Raw genomic sequence first — 21,685 nt, forward strand, 5'->3', positions numbered from 1 at the left:
AAACAAAAAACTCAATATAGACATTAATGCTCAATCATAAATGTTGATAAACATTTTCAAGCAAACCTTAAGGGTTGCACTCAAGTTAACGCCTAACACCCCGGGGAAATGTGGTGCGACCTTTTAGAATAACCTAATAAAGTGTGACAGATGTCCGTGATTTTATTGGTATAACCTGTTTGTTATTTACTGTTGTAGCAATTGTTTCTATGCTTATTTTTAAAAAGAATAAGAATAGACCCATTGAAATTAATGGCCATGACTTGGTCTATTAATTTCAATTAGTCTATTATGAGTAAAAGTTGAAACAGCAATTGAAATTTGAGCAGTAGCGTAGCCGTCTGCCTCACAGAATATGTAGTGGAGCAGTTAAGCCAGTATATTTGACCAACTTGTGCTTTTTCAGTTAGAAACATCAAACCTTGCCATGGACATGCAGTGATAATGCCTGAACATTCCCTGATAATGACCCACCCTATTCTTGTTTTCAAATAAATAAGTTTCAATCTTTACACAGTTCACTTGTGAACAAATGTTCTCTGTATCAAGAGAATGTTCCTAGTGGTGGTGGTAAATTGTTAGTAAAATTAGATGGCAAATGTAAAATGGATGTACATAGACAATAAACATGAAACGTAGGCTGTTCATGTTCACAATGTAATAGGAAATCCTAATCCTATAACACTAAACTGTTTCAAAGCTGCACTGACCACAGCCCCTACGAGTATTCTGCTATAGCACAAGGACTGCTGAGGAGGGCAGGAAATGATCCTGAGGAGAACAAATGATGATAGAAAGGGGAGGAGTGGTCCTTATGAGGCTGGGGGCTGCAGGGAGCTGATAGCAGCTATATCCCTGCAGGCTGGTATATGATCATTGGAGATTTCTTGAACCATACAGCGATCACAGAACTTAAAGGCAGAAGTGCACATTGTTAGTGGGATCTGTATAAATAAGTTTCAGTGTGGGCTGATGAATAAGTGTGCCAAGTTTCATTGTTCTAACCTGAACTGTGCAATTTTAGTCTTAACCCTCCTGTTACTGTTGTAATCCTCCAGAGGGCATTGCTTAGCGGATCCATAGAAAAACATTTAGTGTGGAACAATGCATCTGTGTGCCAAATTTCATACTTGTAACCCAACATGTACAATTTTAGGCTTAACTGCTCAACCACTGTAAAACAATGCGACAAAGTTTCTATCACTCCGAAAAAAGAGCTTCAATATGACAGGTCAAGAAATTGCCCAACTTTATTATTTTAGGATATTTGCATAACTGCTTTTCAGGTGGATCTCGCAAAGCGGATTACATAAGACTTTTTCCAGTAGTAAGTATTGATTTTTTTTTTTTAAGTTGCAATAAAATGGAAAAGACAACTTGTTTGTTTATAAGCAGCTTTACTGCTTCTTTTAACTTCCCTCAGGGAAAGAAGGTTCTGTAAAAGCCCTGTGGTGACAGGTGGAGGGGAAGCTCAGTTTCTAAGAATGAACACCTTTGATTATTTGATTGATAGGTCAATATTTTTTCATACAATATTTTGGTGACTGCAAAATGGTGTTGAAAACCAGTTTTGTGGCATTCTGTAAAAATGGTCTTTTAAAATCAGTAGTGGAATAAAGAACCTTCCCACATCTTCCTTCTCATATGGTCTTCCAAGTATTTCTTCCATCCCGTGGCATTCATTAAAAGTGTAATTTCCTCTGTCCATTTAGTGGGTGTAGATCACACAGTGTAATAGAAGTAAAGAATCGAGAATTAGGGTAGATTTCTTTTCTCGACCATCTTACATTACAGCCGTTCCTAATGGTCTGACCAAATACTTTTTTTTTTTTAGTCTTGAGCATGCCCAGATCTGAAAAATGAAAGGATTGACAATTTCATGGTTAAGAAAGGTCACCGTTTCTGTGACCCTATGTGACCTCTGTGATGTAATCTGGGCTGTTAGCACTTTATATTTTGAAAGAACTGTGTAAATATTGATCAATTAATCCTCTTTGAGGTATCAGAAAATAACAATAAGAGGACTGCATGAAACCCAGCCTCTCTAGTTTGAGCTGCTATGGCTGCTCCTTTGGAAAGAAGAGATCATTGCTGGTGTTCTTTATGTTCTGTGACACAGCAAACCAGTTTATTCTCCAGCCAAGGAGATATCACATATTGTTCTTGTTGCTGCAAACATAACACAACATTTCTTTTCAAAGAAAGGTTACTAAACTAACTGGTATATTTTTAACTTGGGGAAACATGGAACCCATGGCATTGCCTGGGATCTAAAGTGTTGTTTGGGTTTGCCCACGGAGGTTGTTTGATCAATATCTTGATTCAAGAATAGAGAGTTTATGGGAAGACTGTAGGAGTCTTATTAACATGACGAGAGATCTTCATAGGTTCAGATTGAAAGCATGTAAAAAACATCTTGTGAATTGATGCTCTTAAGAATTTAGTTACTCTGGGAAAGCAAGAGAGCTCTGTGACAGCAAACATCACATGACCAGACATACCATCCTCCCTGCAGCCCGCCAAATATCTGTTCTGTGTGGGATGAGTTTTAATGGGTAGGAAAGGATACATTAATTGCAATTTATCTCTCGCATGTGCCCACATGTGTGGGTTGAGCATACACTGAGCAGAGTTTAAAGTCTTATCCATAGCAGAAAAATGGAAAGCATATAGGCATAGGCTTTGAAGCTTTCTTTTAAATAAGTTCAGCTCCAAAGCAAGCTGACTTCCCCTTTTCTTACCTCACTTAACAAAGAATCAGACAACAGACTGAAAATTGAGTTTAAAATATGATTCACTTACTCATAGACATGCATTGGCTCTCAGCAACTGCAGCAGTAAAAACTATGCAGGTAAAATACTTATATTTACAGTAGAAACAGCCTCAGGCATGTTCCTGGGACTGAAGCAGTTAGATATATGTTTGCTGCCATCACTGGTTGAAAAGGGGGGGGGGACAGGAAAATACGATATGCTCTTCCCCCCCTCGGGGAGAAGCGGAAATGACATCACACAGAACCGACTAACAAAATTTCTATGGTCTGCCTATCAGCAGTACAGCTTTGTGGTCTTAAACGCTTCTCATGCTAGCTAGCAATAATATGCATTGTTAGATTTGGCTGCTAATCTCCCACACTCTGCAGGATTGGGGGACCCCCGGGAGCAGGAGAAATCCAATTGTGCAAGCAGAAGTCTGTTTATCATAGGCTTTCATGGACCACAGTCCCACTTCATCAGATTCATGAAGTATAGTCTTCAGATACAGAAATATATACATATGGTGAGGGCAGGGATTATAAACAGTGAAGTCAGAAGGAAAGGAAATTACTAATCCACAGCACTTTTTGCACTGGACCCATACATGTTGCTACCAACAAGCCAACTATTAGAAACGCAAATGCCAAGGCATTGCTTTCCCTTGGTTGCCTTTTTAAAGTATCTGCCTCTTGCCTCTTGCTAAGTTCTCATGGTTTGGGATGGGGGGAGGAAATGACCAGATTCTTCTTATGGGAAGCAACCTCTACACATGAAGATGATGGAAGCTTGTTTGGTGAAAGCTATTACTGGTATGAGTGATATTTTAAATTAAAAGTTCAGAAGTTGCATTCAAAACAAGAAGTTTTTGAAGTTCGACTTACCTGATGTTCTTGGATAATAGACCTACAATCTATAACTAACCATCACAAGTCTATTTCTCAATCTTGGAGGGAGCAACCTCTCCTTCACCCCCACCCCCCTTTTATGAAGGCAAATGCCCAGAAATTTGTTTCCCTCAGGTGTAATGTAGCATAACAGTGCCCAGAAATACTATTACAAAACTCTGCACCTCTGTTGCTTCTACAGACCACGACCATTTTGTGTGGGGGTGCCCTATTACGCCCCACCCCATTCCATTTTGCTCCACTCCCATTCTGCCCTCTTCTGGGTCCAAAAGGACCTGCACGTTGGTGATCACACATCATTTGGACGCGCCTAAAAATGGTTTCCACCTGTACTTTTTACAAGTGTACAGATGTACAGGAACTTTAAAAAAACATTCCCGTATATCTGCTTGTAGTATAGTTTGTTCCCTCAATCTTTAATTTACATCTTTTTAAAAAACGCTTCACCTCACATTGTTTGGCTCTGCCTTCTTTGTAGCCTAGCTTTGAATTAATTTGGTGTATGTGCTTTTCCCCAATGTTTTCCCCCTCAAAATCTTGAAACAATGTCAGGAAATAAAATTTTACATGCATTGTATTACTTAGCATTGTCTTATCATGAAAACGCAGAACTGATGCTGTCAAAAAGGCATTAAAAATATATGCGGTGCTTTAAAAGTGAGCACAAAAGGAGCCGTTATTTTTCACTGCTGACATCAAAGTGAGTACTAGGGGTGTATCAAAGTCTTAAACTTTATCCATTAGTAATGTATAGTAAATAAATCAGTTGCTCTGGGTCTCTGAGAGGTTAGTTTCCCCACCTAAAGTTTTCTTTTAGGTTGTATCTCCCAAGTGAAAAACTTGTCTATCTTAGTGGTCTATTTTAAGCAAGAGTGTCTTCAATTAAACAGGGGATGGAGAAAATAAATAATAGCCCTAATTCACTTTTGGACTAGTGAAACAGCAGTTTGGCTTATATTCAGCTATTGTTTTAAAACAATTACTAGTTTCAAGACAAAAGTATTTTGCAAAATCCTAGAAGCTAGAAAGAGTAGTGTAAATATTGCTCATGTAGCTGGGAATGTTACAGCAATTTTTTTTTTAAAGTGTTTGGGGTTCTTTGTGACATGAGCTATTTTTGCACTAAATCCCACTGAGTCATATGGATATTGTATTGTGCAGTAGTAGTGTATTTATCAGGTGTATAGTTGACAGATTATGCACACTCACTCACCTTCACACATGACAGTGTGCTTGCTAAAGAATGTACGTAGAGAAAATAGAAACAAAGGGACTAAAAGGTCATGAAATGCAAGAGGTATGGCCTGTGACATTTTATATGAAAACCCTATATAAAAAAGTGAAGTGGTCGTTCGCTTTCACCACAGCAGTAATTGGTGAAAACAAAAATGCTTACCTTTGCTACATTACACCAACACTTGTTTTTATGACTTGTCTTTACAGTAACACTTGTCTTTGCCTTGATCATGACTGAGCTCCAAATTAAGAGAATGGTAATAACAGATAAATGTTAGTTCAGTAATTTACACGGTCTGCTTTTACAGTTGTTTTGTTGAATAAATGTGATTTTCTGGTCAGCTGCGGCTAGTCCCAACAGATGTTCTCCAGCTGGATTCTAAATATTTCAGTTTTGGATTTCACTGGGGGTTTTTTGGTCAGTTTGTTCTTTTGTTTTAAAGAAAACCTGTTTGTCATTTATAGACTACATGAGGACATAGTTGGTATGTTAAAAAAAAATAATGCTTGAAGATGAGCAGATTAATAAACCCCTAATGGTATGGCCAGTGCTTTTTTTCTGGGAGTAATCAAGGTTTTGCAGTACCAGCCCCTTTTTCCTAGAAGGAAAGCACTGAGTATGGCTGATGTTATCAGATCCTGTAATAGTTTAGTGGCTGTTGGAGCAGAGGATGCATTTGGGTTTGTCTGTTGTAACAAACCCAGAAAGAGACTGAGTAGCAAGGGCATCCTAGTTTCCAGTGTTAAGTCCTCAAGCTTGGGATACACTGGAAAACATGAAAATTTGGAGCCTAACAGCACCATCACTAGTGTTTTGAAGAAAGATTGCTGAAAAGCCCTGTACTTTCAATCTCTCAGATCAAGTGAGCCACAAGAGCACTTTGACACACAACCTGGGGACCACACACTGAATTAAATTAGCATATTGTGAATGTTGTACCATAGGCCAGAACAGGGTGCATTTGCTTGGAAGTAAGGCCCCCACAAAATATTGTGGCACTGATGCCAGAATAACAAAAATAGGCAGAATGAAAGGAACTGCTTAGGGGGCTCCCAGCCACTCCCAACGTTAAGGAAGAAAGGAGTGATGCAGAGTAGTGGGCAAGAAGGGAGAAGGGCGATGGTGAACCTTTTCCCTAAAAAGCAAACTGGGGATGGAGGCAGATGAAGGCTGTCAGCTTTTTCTCTTCCCACCCTACTGGATGAAACTGGCTTGTCATTGTATGTTGGCTGTTTTGTTTAATTTGTTTGTTTGTTTGTTTTTCAAATCCTTATGATTGTGTTCAGTATTCTTGTACTACTTTTGCCTTTATATGTTTTCCTTATTTTTTTTAAAAAAACACACTGGTCAGGAATGTCTTCAGGTTCAAGTTTAGTTCAAGGTCCAAGGCTGGCTTTCTTGTTCCATTCTACTTTCTCATTCCATTCTGCCTCCTTCTCTGCAAGCTGCCAAAGAATCAGCAGCTAACCCATTCATTGCAATCCTTCCCTTACTCACTGGCTTTGTCTCCTTTTCAAAGCGCCACCTTGCTGGCAAACACTGAGCAGCTAATCCACTCTTGTGCTCCCTCCCTGTTTCTGTCTCCGAATGCCTGCAGAGGCAGACCAATTGGGCAGCAGCGCCAGCAGTGGCAATTTTAATCTGGAGCCTCAGGAACCATACATAGCAACAAGACTTCTTCAAATTGCTTACAGTTGACCCACCCTCTATTGCAAAGTGCGCCTGGTTGGTTTCGAACCTGGTTGGTTTCGAACGCTGCATGTGCTGGACCACCCTGATATAGAGCAAGATCAGTTGCCTGGAAAATTCAATTTAAAAAAGCTTTAAAAAAGCAAGCTAGTATTAAGAAGCTGTATGTTTTTACACACCCACCCCAGTAAGATGTCGGCTCCAATCCAGTGAAGGCTACTGCAAGAGAAAGGGGAGGGGAAGGGAATCAATTATCACCAATTATCTTTAAGCTCCTTATACACCACCCCACCGCAAACCTCAGGAAGTTGGGCAAACCCTTTAGAATAGTGTGGAAGGTAGCTCTGGGGGCTGCAGGGGGGAAGGGGAGTCGGTGAAAATTGCCCCCCCCCCTTTGTTGGCAAGAACCACAACTGGGCTCGGAGCTAGTGAGATTAAAAGAAAAGTATTTGAAAGAGTGATGTTGTTAAAACTATTATTCAGCAGATATTTAGCACCCAAGATATCCAAGCCATTGTACATAGAATTGATTAGGTAGTTCTTATAGTTATGCATGTCTGCTTCAGTAATGCTGATTTAAAGGTAAGGAAAGTTCTCTTTGAAATACTGAAAAGAAATTGCCTTGGGCCACAATATTACTATACTAAAGAAGAGTATCCAGGCACTTTAAAACTTCAAAAGAGTTAATTTTGGGCTGAAGCTGTGGCTCATTTTTGTTTGAAGTGTATTATTGAAGATAATACTAATTGTCTGCATATCAAACAGCAGACTTTGCAAGCATAGATCTGCTTAACAAATAGAATTTCTTAATATCATGTACACATATGAAGCTTATGCGGCACACACTTTCTACATGTTCTTCTGAGCTGAAGTTGGTTACTAATTTCCAGTTGTTTATTTCCTCATAAGCTTGAAATGAGAAACAGAAGTAATTATGCCCCTGCAGTCCAAAATAAATGTCAGCGACTCCATATCCTGTATATCCATTACAGATCAACTAGTTTTGAGATCTGCAACAGTTTTATCAGATGAAAAATGTTATTGTTGCACAATGTTCTTTAATGCTGGTGGTCCTAAATTTATTGTGAAGTACATGCGGACAATTCCTTATTCGTTTATATGAATGTATTTGTTTATATGAATGTTGTTTCTTATTGGCATGGGGCAGTGTGGTATTGTGCCAAAATAAAGCTCAGGTTGTTGCCAGCACTCCATGCATCAGCACTGGTGACCACACAAAACAAGTGGTAGATGATTTTGTCTACCTGGGCTCCACCATAACCAGCAACTTTTCCATCGACACTGAGCTGGACATGCTCATCAGCAAGGCAGTTACAGCAATATCTCGCCTGTCCAAAAGGTTATGGAAGAATGTGATGCTAACAACCAATACCAAGACGATGGTCTACCAGGCTTGTGTGTTGAGCGCACTACTTTATGGAAATGAGCAATGAGCAAATCACACCCGTCAGGAGAGATGTATGCACTGCATCAGGAAGAGTTTGGTGCATTCCCAAGCCCAACATGGCTTCTACACTGGCTTGATCATGTCCACAGAATGGAAGGTGGCAGGATCCCCAAGAATGTGCCCTACAGGGAGCTGGCTTCAGGCACTTGGTCTGTTGGCAGACCAACTTTTCATTACAAAGATGTAACATGAAGGCTGGCAACATTAACCCCACTGTATGGAAATCCCTTGCAGATGATTTCAAGGAGACAGACAGCCAGGTTGTGTATCCACAGCTGTGACCAGAGGAGGAATGACCACTGGGAGCAGCGCAGAGAGAAGAAATGCCACGGTGCACCTGTAGCAGCACAACCGGACACCTTTACCTGCCTCACATGCAATAAAACATGTTCCTTCCATATTGGTTTCTACAGCCGCAGCAGGTGCTGTAATTCTCCAATGGTTTGACTTTACCCCCGAAGGAGCACTCTTCCATTGTCTTCCAAGACAGATGCATGCCAACAAGTCAATGAACTTCAGCTCCGTATTGAGGCTGCTGATTCAGCTGTTTTGAGCTGCTTTATCATGGAAATAAGGGATAAGCAGCTGGGAACCAATAGCCAGCTTCACCCTTGTATGTCTGTCCTCCTCTGAACCCTTATATTAGCCATAAATCTCTCTTGTCTCTCAGTTAATAAGCCACATACACCTCAGTACTGTATTTCTGTTCCCTGCTTCTATAATACCTTACCTCTCCCTATTTGCTATTGTTATGTTTTGGACAATTGGCCTACAAATGCTAGCCACTTTTTGTCTGCTTCTGTAGATATAGGCATGATACTTTTGTATTTGTATTCCACTACAATGATTTCATTATGGAAGTGTTTAGGTAAAGTGATTGTTTTCAGAATTCTCTTCATTGCTGTAAGGAATTGATATTTGGGAGTGGCAGAGAAAAGGAGTATATGACTCCTATGGTTCCAGGGCATGTTTTAATTACTTGCATAAAGCAATTGGGCTCCCATAGTGCATAGCACCATGGTATTCACTTGCCAGCAAGAGATGAATTAAATTGGGAAAATAACCATTAGAGAATATTTCATCTTTTGACATTCTTGCATGTTTCGTTTACGTAAGCAAAACAGTGACTTCCAGAACTCAAAGCAAGTGTGTACTATTTTAATATTTCTGCACAGAGTACTTTTGTTAACTAAGGCATTCAGTTTGCAGACATTAGATTCCCCAAGTCCATAGTGAATAAATCATATACCTAGCTTGCAAATCTCTGCAGATCATTTTGAACACACTGCTGCCAACCACCTGCAATTTAATTTTAAAACAGTTTTTCTACAGTTCCAAAAGTTAGCAGCTTTCTTTATAATTGTTCTCTAAGGGAACTTTAAATATTGTGCTTTGGAAGCAGATTTTTTTTAACCCAATCCATAATAAATAATATTTTGACAATGAATAATTTTGCACAAAAATGATATTTAAATAATGTAAACTAGTTTTAGAACTTTTATGTTTTCTGTATAAAATACTCAAATACATGATAGGCTTATTGATTAGTTATTATTTTGTGATTATTTTGATTAAAATGGTTATTTGAGATATCTTAAAGTTACTGGTTGGTCATACATTGTCCCCCCCCCCCCGACTATGTTAATCATACTAAAGTGTGGTTAGTTGTAATTAATCTTTTCATAATATCTCTAGTTAAGTATTTAAAACCAGATATTTAAGGTAAACAACAATGTATGTGAAAAATTAGAAAACTATTGAATTGATGGGCTGCAGTATTTAGACAGACTTCCTATATAATGTGTTTTTCTAATTGGCATGCTAAAATAGTATACATGAAAAAATAAATTCTTTTAATTTTATTGTGGTAGAGCCCATATAAATGCACCAGAATGAGGTTGTGAGCTGATTTGCTTATTTGATTCTAATCATCTCAGTGCACTATCCTTAAAAGCTGTAACCCTTTTGGTTTCTTTAAAATCATAGAATCATAGAGTTGGAAGAGACCACAAGGGCCAACCCCCTGCCAAGCAGGAAACAACTCATCAGAGTCAGAATGACCAGTAATATTGGTTTAAATGAAGTTTTACAGTATTTGTGGTGCTATTTGAAAAGAAGCTGAAATGTTAGTAGTTGAAAATAAGATAAATGGTTGAATTCCTAAGCATAATAATTTAAGTTTGCCATATTTGACTGGAACTATATCAGAGGTTTTTTCCCCAATCACAAATACCTCAGTGTCAGAAAATAAGAATAATGATAAGTTAAATCAGAATCCAATAAGAATATATTTGCATCTTAATTTTAAGTACTGCTGCTCTGAGACCTTTAGTTCAGCTGTGCTTTGTAAGGAAACTCAAACCTTTGCTGGCTTGTGGTTTTCCTGTTATGTTAATGTCATATTTGATGGAAGTAATTGGATAAAGGAGAGTTTGCCATCCTTTCAGGGCCAACGGGCACATTTACAAACTGAAGAAACAGCCTTGGGTACCACACAACCTATTCTGTTGCCTGCAATAGGATGCTTTTTTCAAACCTAATTTCAGCAAGGACCCTGAGGGCACCTGCAAATTCCTAGGATAAGGGATTGTTAACATCATCAGCATTAAGAGGCTACATAAACTCTGTGGAGTTTGGATGATGGTAAACTGCAACGAAATATTTGATTACATAATCTCTATGATAGGTTTAGGGAACCGTATAGGTATGACTTTGTGAGGATATATATGTGCAAGTGCAGGAGGGATTCTAATGTGTAATTTGGAATCAAGGCTGGAATGGTTTGGTTTTTCAGGATTTAACCTGTTGAGAATAGGCTTCCTTTCTGAAATGTTTAATAGTTTCTATACCTTGTGACATGATATTTTGCTGTGGTGGGAGGTTATCTTGGTAGTAGAACAATACCGTAAAAGTGACTTGGAAAAATTCTGCAGCTTACTTTATAGCGATTATTTATTATTTATTATTTATTATTTATTATTTATTATTTATTATTTATTATTTATTATTTATTATTTATTATTTATTATTATTTATACCCCGCCCATCTGCCTGGGTTCCCCAGCCACTCTGGGCGGCTTCCAAAAGAATATTTAAATACTGTGATACATCAAACATTAAAAGCTTCCCTAAACAGGGCTGCCTTCAGATGTCTTCTAAAAGTCTGGTAGTTGTTGTTCTCTTTGACATCTGGTGGGAGGGCGTTCCACAGGGAGGGCGCCACTACCGAGAAGGCCCTCTGCCTGGTTCCCTGTAACTTGGCTTCTAGCAGTGAGGGAACCGCCAGAAGGCCCTCGGTGCTGGACCTCAGTGTCCGGGTAGAACGATGGGGGTGGAGACGCTCCTTCAGGTATACTGGGCTGAGGCCATTTAGGGCTTTAAAGGTCAGCACCAACACTTTGAATTGTGCTCGGAAACGTACTGGGAGCCAAGACCGGTGTTATATGGTCTCAGCGGCCGCTTCCAGTCACCAGTCTGGCTGCTGCATTCTGGATTAGTTGTAGTTTCCGGGTCACCTTCAAAGGTAGCCCCACATAGAGCGCATTGCAGTAGTCCAAGCGGGAGATAACCAGAGCATGCACCACTCTGGCAAGGCAGTCCGCAGGCAGATAGGGTCTCAGCCTGCGTACCAGATGGAGCTGGTACACAGCTGCCCTGGACACGGATTTAACCTGTGCCTCCATGGACAGCTGTGAGTCCAAAATGACTCCCAGGCTGCGCACCTGATCCTTCAGGGGCACATTTACCCCATTCAGGACCGGGGAATACTCCGCACCTGCCCGCCTCCTGTCCCCCAGAAACAGTACTTCTGTCTTGTCAGGATTCAATCTCAATCTGTTTGCCGCCATCCATCCTCCGACCGCCTCCAGACACTCACACAGGACCGTCACCGCCTTCACTGGTTCTGATTTGAAAGAGAGGTAGAGCTGGGTATCATCCCAGCAAGTGAGAGCCCAGGGGTCTGAACACTCATCCCCCACCACCACTTTCTGAACACGGCCCAGGAGGAAGGAGCAGAATCACTGTATGACAGTGCCCCCAGCTCCCAGCACCTCAAGACGGTCCAGAAGGATGTTATGGTCGATGGTATCAAACGCCGCTGAGAGATCCAGCAGAACTAGGAAACAGCTCTCACCTTTGTCCCTAGCCCGCCGGAGATAACCAGTGCGACCAAGGCAGTTTCAGTCCCGTGATGAGGCCTGAATCCCGACTGGAAGGGATCCAAATGGTCCGCTTCTTCCAGGCGTGCCTGGAGTTGTTCAGCAACCACTCACTCAATCACTTGCCCAAGAATGGAAGATTTGAGACTGGGCGATAGTTGGGCATCGTGGCCGCATCTAAAGATGGTTTTTTAAGAAGCGGTTTAATAACCGCCTCTTTCAGCGGGTCTGGGAAGGATCCCTCACGGAGGGAAGCATTCACCACCCCACGAAGCCCATCGCCCAGCCCTTCCCGGCTAGCTTTTATAAGCCAGGATGGGCAAGGATCAAGGAGACAGGTGGTTGGTTTCACTCATCCAAGCAGCTTGTCCACATCCTCGGAGATAACAGATTGGAATTGATCCCACACAACTTGACCAGACAGGACTCTAGCACTCTCCCGCCCTGGCCCTGCTCCCACGGTGGCGTCTACCTCTTCCCGAATCTGAGCAACTTTATCTGCAAAAAACTTTGCAAAATCATTGCAGGAGATCATGTGGCCCGTACTGGGCCCCAATGTAGCAGGTGGTTCCGCTAAATTGCGGACCACCTGAAAAAGTCTCCTGCTGCTGTTTTCTGCAGATGCAATAGAGGCGGTGAAGAAAGTCTTCTTTGCCGTCGTTACCGCCACTTGGTAGGCTCGACATTGAGCTCTAACCTGTGTCCGGTCAGCTTCAGAATGGGTCATCCGCCACCAGCGCTCTAGCCGTCTCAACGATTGTTTCATTGCCCTCAGATCCGTGGAAAACCACGGGGCTGTCCGGGCTCCATGCAATCGGAGAGGGCGCTTCGGAGCCAAACAGACAATAGCCCTGGTTAACTCCACATTCCAGCGTCAGCAGATTGCTTGAATTATGACATTATATTTACTTAATCACAGTTCTTTGGGGCAACTTGAGCACCAAGAAAAAAGTTTACCATTCCCAGAATACTGAGCTTTAATAACGTAATCTAAATTTTCAGCATCAAACTAGTCAAATATGCTCAAGAAAAATGGCCAAACTCATGATAGGTTTTTTTTTATTGGGTGTCTAATATCTGCGCCATTAGTTCCAGGCTGATGTCTTTCCCACTCTCAGTGCTTTTGTGCATAGCTTATAAATCTCTTTTCATCATCTTATATGACTTTTTCAAAGCAAGGCTAACATAATATAAGGCAGAATAAAAGAAAGTCACTGAAGGTCGAACAGGCAATCAAATTATTACTGATTCCTCAGTGAACACTAATGGACCTTTATAATGTGATTAGTTGTGAATATCTGTGCCCTCATTCAAAAGGGTTCGTTTTTAGTAAAATTATAGTATATTCTTTGCTCAATTTGGATTGATTTGACTAAGTTGTGCATGGCAGAGTGTGGTGACTAGTTTCCATGTTAAAAGTTTCAGTTACAATAATAACTTATCTGTTAAGTTGCTCATGAATAATAATAATTATCTCTGCAACATGACACCCTACTGTGGTGATGCTTCTAAGCAGTACCAGTTCGTCAAGGAAAGAATATGTTAACAGGTTTCTTAATTGGGTGGAAGTGAGGGGGGTAACTGTCTTGCCTGCCAAACCCTAACTTGGGGTCCTAAGTATGTATCCTGTAAGTGCATTGTCCTGCTAAACTGTCTCACATTTTCAGTTTATAGTTCCACCTTTTTAAATAAATAGGGCCAAGCAAGGCAAAGCAATATCTAACCTATATGAAATAAATAAATTAAATGTGTATGACTAAGGGGAAGGGAGAGTTAGTGATCTCTGTGTGTGCATATGAATTGGATAATTGAGTAATGGGTGGGTGTGGGTGTGGAATTTATGCAAAGAATACACACACATTGTGCATTTCCACTTGAAAGTTAATCAAAAAACCTAATTTGTGCATTTGAGTGTAGCTTTGTTTCTTGGAGTGTAGCTTTGTTTCTTATAGTACCTTTAAATTTTCCTCCTCTAAAGACTTGTGGGAGTTATGAAATCTAGTTGTTGGCTGACAGAAGGAAGTCTTGCTTTGAACAGAAAGGCAAATCAGACATTGCTGCCTTAAATGCATTGTCTTTAAACAGGGTTGAAACCAGATTTCTATGAAGTCCCCAGCTGTCCATCACAAGATGATAAATACATCTTTTCAGATACCAAAGTCTTGAATGATAACAGTAAAGTGAAATGTTATGGTCAGATTTCAAAGGAACTACTCCAATATGTCCCAGGTTCTCCTGCATCAGAAACCTGTAATATAACATCCATATAACAGAGTACCTAACTTTCCTTCATAACAGTCTTTGTCTTCATTAACACCATTTGGAGTTTTAAAAATAAATCAATTTAGTTGGAAGCTCTCTCAAACTACAGCCAGGGAATAGAATGATGATAGATTGGAATATCTAGTGAAATCCCCTGGCACTTTACTAGACACTACTGAGTTAAAATATCCATTGCTATGTGCTGTATTGGAGCTGTGAAAATACATTAATTTTTTATATTAGTGTGGTAAGAAATGCTGACAAGGATACTGCAGGCGCTGACTGAGACTTTTCACTATTTTTCTTTACAGATCCAACTAATCTTGCAGTTTGTAGCTTTGCTGTGGGCTGGCTGCAAAAAATTGTATAACTGAGCCCAAGGTCTCAATTTTTTTACATAGTCACTTTTGGAGTTGCTGCTGTTTGTACATTTCAAAGAATAAACTGCTGTAACCAGTGCTTTTTTTCTGGGGGGACGCATGGATTACGCATACCCACAAACATTTTGTGAATCTAATTTTGACCTCATTGAGGGGCATTATTTCAATATGAGTAGGAAAATGAGAGTATCCTTAAGCACTTTTTTTAAAGAAAAAAAGCACTGACTTAAGAGGTCAAATTAGTGTCCTATGTAAATGCAAGCAGACTTACAGAAAAGTAGAATATGCAAAGACTCTCAAGGATGAACCCATGAAAATAATCAAACAGTAATTATTTGTTCCAGTGCAATCATTCCAGTTCAACACACACTACAATTACTAGGATGTGGTGGTTTTAATGTATTATTTTTAAGCTGAAGGGTGGCAAAGAAATTAATTAAGCATAACATCGATTGCGACATGAGTGAAAAATCAAATGTGTAGACACACTCATACAATATCTAATGTGTGTATATACTATATATATGTGTATGTACACACACACACACACACACACACGAGCTTACTTCATTTTTACATAACTAAATACAACTATGGAAAGTTTTACGTATTCTTAATGTTTGCTGAAAAGAGCAGAGGCAACTAGATTTGGACTATTTTGTTTGTTCAACATTTAAGGTAGCATAAAGAACAGAGGGAAAACTGAAAAGGAAGTCAAGTTCAGAAATGGTTTCTGCCTTTGGAGGTAAAAGGGATGTCAGAGACAGCAAGTTTCCCTTTGCTCTGTTCTTCGCTCTGAAATGTACTGCATTTGCTTTTTAAAATAATTTGTTAATTTTATTATGATTATATTCTGTAGTTCCTCCCAAAAAAAATCCAAAGTGACAAAATGGCATTTCAGCGGTATTGCAATATGGTATCACAATGGGGTCTTGTGAATTATCTCTTGGCAGTGCCAAAAGGATTTTATGCCCATGCTGTTATTCCATGTGTTTTCCATCGTTTCAATTGGTGATAAGTTTGGAATGGGATTTGGTTGTGGTATGTTGGTGGCAGAATCCTTGACATTCCTAAATGTCTATTAGGTACTAAAACCCATCTTTTTACTGTTTTCAGACCATAGAAAGATAATTTGTTTAATGAATTTTTTTAAAGTATTACTTTTATTACTTTTGCCCCATCATATCAATATGTTAGACTGGTTTGGTTAGCAGCATCTCTGAATAATGGGAAAAGGCTGTAGGGTAGTAAGTTTTGTAAATACATTGTCTTGATTTTTTTTTTTAAACCACTAGCTGAAATATAATCTACTTCATGTACTGCCTAACCGTTTAGGGGACAGAGGAGAGCTGTTGGCTTCTGGTTATAGTTTCAAGCTTCTATAAAAGCAAAGAATACTTGCAGGGAGTTACCCCTGCAGATATATTCAATGCTTATATTTTAAATTTTTGTTCTATCATCTGGTACTTCCTTTGTCATTTGCTGGAGGAGAGGAACCCTTTTCATCATTTTCTTTCTTCCCCAGAGTCCTTTTAGACACACTTTACTCTATCCTTCATGCCGTTAAGGCAAAGAAACTATTGAACCCACAGGTTGTCACTGCTGCAATGATGCCCCCAAACTTCATTGTACTTGAATATTCAGTGTCACCTTCAACTTCCTTTTTTTTCCCCTTTATGCAGGTGACAGATCAGTCGGTTAAAGCATTTGCTGAACATTGTCCTGAGTTGCAGTATGTTGGGTTTATGGGCTGTTCTGTTACATCTAAAGGAGTCATACACCTTACCAATGTAAGTACAGCAACAAGGTTTCCTGTTGTCAGTTCCAATGAGGATAATATTGCACAATAGACATAACTGAGAGGTGTTTTTCATAGAGTCAAAATTATACAGTTATGGTAATCTTACATACTAGAAGCAATATTAGGGATGCATTTTTTAACACGGATAACAGTTTTGTAGATGCATTCATTTATTATTAACATTAGCTTTAACTATGCACATCTAGCTGACACATAAAACTGATACAAGTGGCAGCTTTGGTGCACACCAGCCAGATTGCACCAGTTAGAAGTGTATATTAAGACATAGGATCAATTTTGTGATGCGAGGAAAGCTCTTTTATCAAAAAGAATGTCTATAGGTGATAGCTAAGAACCAAATAAAAGATATCCAGGTCCACAACCAGAAAAACTTGATAAATCAAGTTCACAGTGGGCCTTTTCTGTTTATCATTGGCAATTGGTTGTAGGGAAAAGTGAAAGAAAAAAACATGGCTTTGCTTTCTTTCACATATATTTATTCCTTTTCTGGATCATCTCCTAAGTTGCTCATCAATTGACTGGAAATAGTGGATGTCACATTAATGTGAAGGATATAGATGCTGTATCAAGTAAAGGAAGAGCAGGAAGAAGGTGACAAAGAATAAGACACATTGCAATAGACCCAGAGAAGTGCGAGTGGTGTTTCTTGCCTCTCCGCCTCACGGTAGCTTCCTGCACACACTAGAAATATCAAAAGGGCCTGCACACCCTTTGAAACAGGGTGGGATGGGGTCTGGCGCTGTAAAGGAGAAATGGGCAGAGTTTGGGAAGGTTACCTTGCATGAGTAGAATTGCTTTTTAATGTGTACGGGCACTTTAGAAGCCAACCAACCATCAATACAAACAAAATGCAGTTCATTCAGGAGAAGTTGCAGATGGGGGCCGTGATGTGGGTTTTCTTCAAAAATTGAACTTGTATTTCAATGCCCTAAATTAATTGGCACTTTGCTTGGTTTATATGCAAATTGGGTTTTAATTTACTGTTTTGCTTACAATCTCAATCTTTTATTTATTATTTTAAATACTTATATCCCACCCTTTTCATAATGTGAATTCAAAGCAGCTTCTATAAAAGTGCATCACACAATTAATAAAAAATACAGTATAAAATTACAAGAAAATCAAGTTTTTAATGGAGATGAACCTAATTAAAACAACAAGATCAACTCAATTCAAAGCCTTCTGGAACAGCCATATTGAGTTAACAAACAAATAGACCGTGTGTAATCCTAATTCCTAATTCCACTTAAAAACCATTGAAATCAGTGGGCTTTAACTTTGAGTATACATAGTTAAGATTTATATTCAGAGGGAGGGTGAAAAAGCAGTGAGCAAGTGCTTGTATTGGTGCTGACCTTTAAAGCCCTAAACGGCCTCGGTCCAGTATACCTGAAGGAGCGTCTCCACCCCCATCATTCTGCCTGGACGCTGAGGTCCAGCGCCGAGGGCCTTCTGGCGGTTCCCTCATTGCGAGAAGTAAAGCTACAGGGAACTAGGCAGAGGGCCTTCTCGGTAGTGGCGCCCGCCCTGTGGAACGCCCTTCCAGCAGATGTCAAAGCGATAAACAACTACCTGACATTCAGAAGACAACTTAAGGCAGCCCTGTTCAGGGAAGTTTTTAACGTGTGATATTTTATTGTATTTTTGCTTTCTATGGAAGCTGCCCAGAGTGGCTGGGGAGGCCCAGCCAGATGGGCGGGGTATAAATAATAAATTATTATTATTATTATTATTATTATTATTATTATTATTATTATTGTATAGGTATGATATGGAAGTTTGGGAAGGAAATTTGGGTCGGGGTTCATTTTTGGTGGTGGGTGGCCAAAGAACCAACACCAACGGTCCCCTCTAAAACCAGAAGAAAAGGCTGTGATTTAATGTGACAGTGAGTGGGCAAGGCTGCTTGTACCGCTCATTGCCCAATTGCCCAATTTCAACTGTCCTCTAGCTTGAGCAGAGGGGTCATTTGCTATTGCTGTGCTGAGCTTTCAAGCATTCCCCCCTCCTTTTACAACCTAGCTTCTCTAGTAACCTCGAGATTTGATTGGCTTACTATATTTATGAATTTTTCTCCATGTTAGAAAAAAAATGTACTGAAGTAATGTGCAACAAAAATACAGGGCCCAGAGTTTGCTGTATGTAGCTAACTTTTATGCTCTTCCCAGCTGAGGTAAACATTATTTTCATTCTGTGCTGCTTAATCATGTTGCTTCACAAGCTGCACTTTGGCTTTTTTCCTCTCAAGTTTGGGTGAATGTGAGGGGCCACTGTAGCTGGTTCCTCTGGGAGTTGAATAACGAGCACTTCTCACTAAGCTGCTATTTCCTCAGTTGCTACCCCTTTTTAATTTGTGAAATATATGTCCTCTCTAACCCAACTATAGCTCACTTCTAGGAAAATGTCATGATTTTGCATTCTTTTTGCAAAACCTCTCATGTGCTGCTGAGATGGCTCCTCCCATTCTTGGAAAATATTTTCTCTCTACTTCTTAATTTAAATAGTTCCAGTAGAAAAGCCCCTTCTTGGTGAATGTCGCTATCAAATGCCTATCTCGCCCAGTATAGTTACGTATATATTTACTGACACTTAAAGCTGTTTCCTTTGAATGAGCTCTCAATTTCTATCTGTGTTTGCTTGTTATTTCTTAATCTTAATGGAGGTTCTAGAGACATCCTTGCCACATTTGGACAGGGACATATTGCATTACTTGTAGTTGGAGACTGTGTCTATGTAAGAAGGACCTGCCTTATTTACAAGTGATTATTGAATATAGTTTCTACCTGTCAGCTAGTTATGATTGCCACTCTAGAGCTCCCAGATTTTCTTTGGTCATATCTGTAACATTGTTGTTCTAAACACCTGTCACAACATCTATAGAGTGCTATACAGTGGTGCCTCGCAAGACGAAATTAATCCGTTCCGTGAGGCTCTTCGTATAGCGGTTTTTTCGTCTTGCCCATTGACAGCTTAGCGGATTAGCACTATTAGCGGTTTAGCGGCTTTTAGCGGATCCGCTGATAAGCGGCTTAGGGCTTAGGAAAAGGGGGAAAAAAGGGGAAAAACCCCCGCAGGAACTCGCAAGACATTTTCGTCTTGCGAAGCAAGCCCATAGGGAAATTCGTTTTGCAAAGCGCCTCCAAAACGGAAAACCCTTTCGTCTAGCGGATTTTCCGTCTTGCGAGGCGTTCGTCTTGCGGGGCACCACTGTATGGTGGTACCTTGGGTTACGAACTTAATTCGTTCCAGAGGTCCGTTCTTAACCTTAAACTGTTCTTAACCTGAGGTACCATTTTAGCTAATGGGGCCTCCCGCCGCTGGTGCACAATTTCTGTTCTCATCCTGAGGTAAAGTTCGTAACCCAAGGTACTATTTCCGGGTTAGTGGAGTCTGTAACCTGAAGTGTTTGTAACCCGAGGTACCACTGTATATCAGTACAGCAGTATTATTTAAATAATAGGCCTGAAAGCAGGGACTATTTTGTTAACTGACATCCATACTTGGAAATACAGGAATTAATGCAAATGCTAATATGTTCATTATAATTCATACTAACAAATTATTGAGTTAAAGTGAATGCTTTTCATCAGTATCAAATCATATAGGTAGGAAACTTCAGATTGCATGATGATGATGATGCTATTTAGCTTGGGAAGGATCCCAAATGGGACTTTTGTACTTGATATATTAAATTTTAGCACATTATTATTTATTTTCCAGTATTACTTTGCAAGAATATATCATAGTTACTCTTTTCACATTGGGTATGATAAGTGTTATCTGGGTTTGTCTTTAATTACTGTGGTTGGTACTCCAGAGGATCTATGTCCTGATGGAGGGAACCTGTCAGCGGAACAGGGCAGAGGCACTTTTTGGTGATTCCCCTTGTTTTTGCAGCCTCCCATGCTCTTGCTGCTTCTCCAAAGAATCACCCAACTGCTGGAGCAAATAAGTGAGGCACAAGTCACAGAGAGGAGGGGAAATAGATGGAAATTGCCTCCCTCCTCAATTCTGCTGATGGATACCATTGAATACTACCCTGTGTAGCTTTGTGGCTGAATATTTTTTTTTAAAGTTTTGTCAATAGGCTTTCATTTGTAACTTCATTTCAAAAGTTTAATAGCATATTTTTTAAATAAATATATTACATTAAAAATATTGCATTAATTCCATTAGTTCATTCATTGGTGAAGAACAGAGCCAGAGATACTCCTTTTAAATAAAAATATACAGCAAGTCCTCTCTTTGATTGAAATCAATAGTTTGTTTTTGCAGCTTTTCTATTGCATAGGTAGAAAAAAATAACATTAATTAAAGGACGAAAGCAGGTTCAAGCAGATCAAAACTACAATTAATTCTATAAATAGTTTATATTTATATATGAATTATAAAACTTACCATTGTATTTATCTTAATAGCTAAGAAACCTTTCCAGCTTGGATCTACGTCATATCACAGAACTGGATAATGAAACAGTGATGGAAATAGTAAAGAGATGCAAAAACCTTACCTCCCTCAATCTGTGTCTGAACTGGATTATAAATGACAGGTAACTTCATCATAGAAAAGCAAAGTCAAACCATTGTGTTAAATATGATTAATAATTGATAATTTTATGAAGCTGGGAAGAAATGAATCTTAAAAGTCAGCACAGTCTTTTTAGAATAATGTCGCTGTGTGCATTTTAACATTAGCTATCTTGAAGGAGAATCCTTGCCTAAAAATAGATATGCCTATTAGTAAATCTGATTGTAGGTCTGAATTTTGAATGCAGACTTCCTGCTTTGAACTCCCTTGCTAAAAAGGTAGATGTATGTATATTGAGCCAGTTCACCCATGGCAGTTAGCCAAACCATGGCTGAGTGTGAATGCACAAGCTTGTGGGCTCCTGGAGAGAGATTGTGATCATGTTGCACCTCCTCTCGTTCTCCTACTGCACTGCTGTGAGTAAGCCACTGTCCTTGAAACATGGCCTCAGGGTTTCCAGATAAGGGAGGTTTGCCCC

The 21,685-nt window shown here is 39.7% G+C and overlaps 2 protein-coding genes across 2 annotated transcripts in view; both read left to right on the plus strand.

Moving 5' to 3' along the window:
• The window catches only part of LOC307226668 (general transcription factor II-I repeat domain-containing protein 2-like), a 662,775-nt gene that overhangs the window by 94,348 nt on the left and 546,742 nt on the right, over positions 1–21,685 (plus strand). The gene's annotated exons all lie outside the window — the stretch shown is intronic.
• The window catches only part of FBXL17 (F-box and leucine rich repeat protein 17), a 149,998-nt gene that overhangs the window by 32,354 nt on the left and 95,959 nt on the right, over positions 1–21,685 (plus strand). Inside the window, exons 5-6 of the mRNA XM_079995532.1 lie at positions 16,541–16,648; positions 21,099–21,229. Coding sequence (XP_079851658.1) covers positions 16,541–16,648; positions 21,099–21,229 — 239 coding nt within the window. The remainder of the gene's footprint in view (positions 1–16,540; positions 16,649–21,098; positions 21,230–21,685) is intronic.

Source organism: Podarcis cretensis, assembly GCF_951804945.1.
Source record: "Podarcis cretensis genome assembly, chromosome: 11".
NCBI lineage: Eukaryota > Metazoa > Chordata > Lepidosauria > Squamata > Lacertidae > Podarcis > Podarcis cretensis.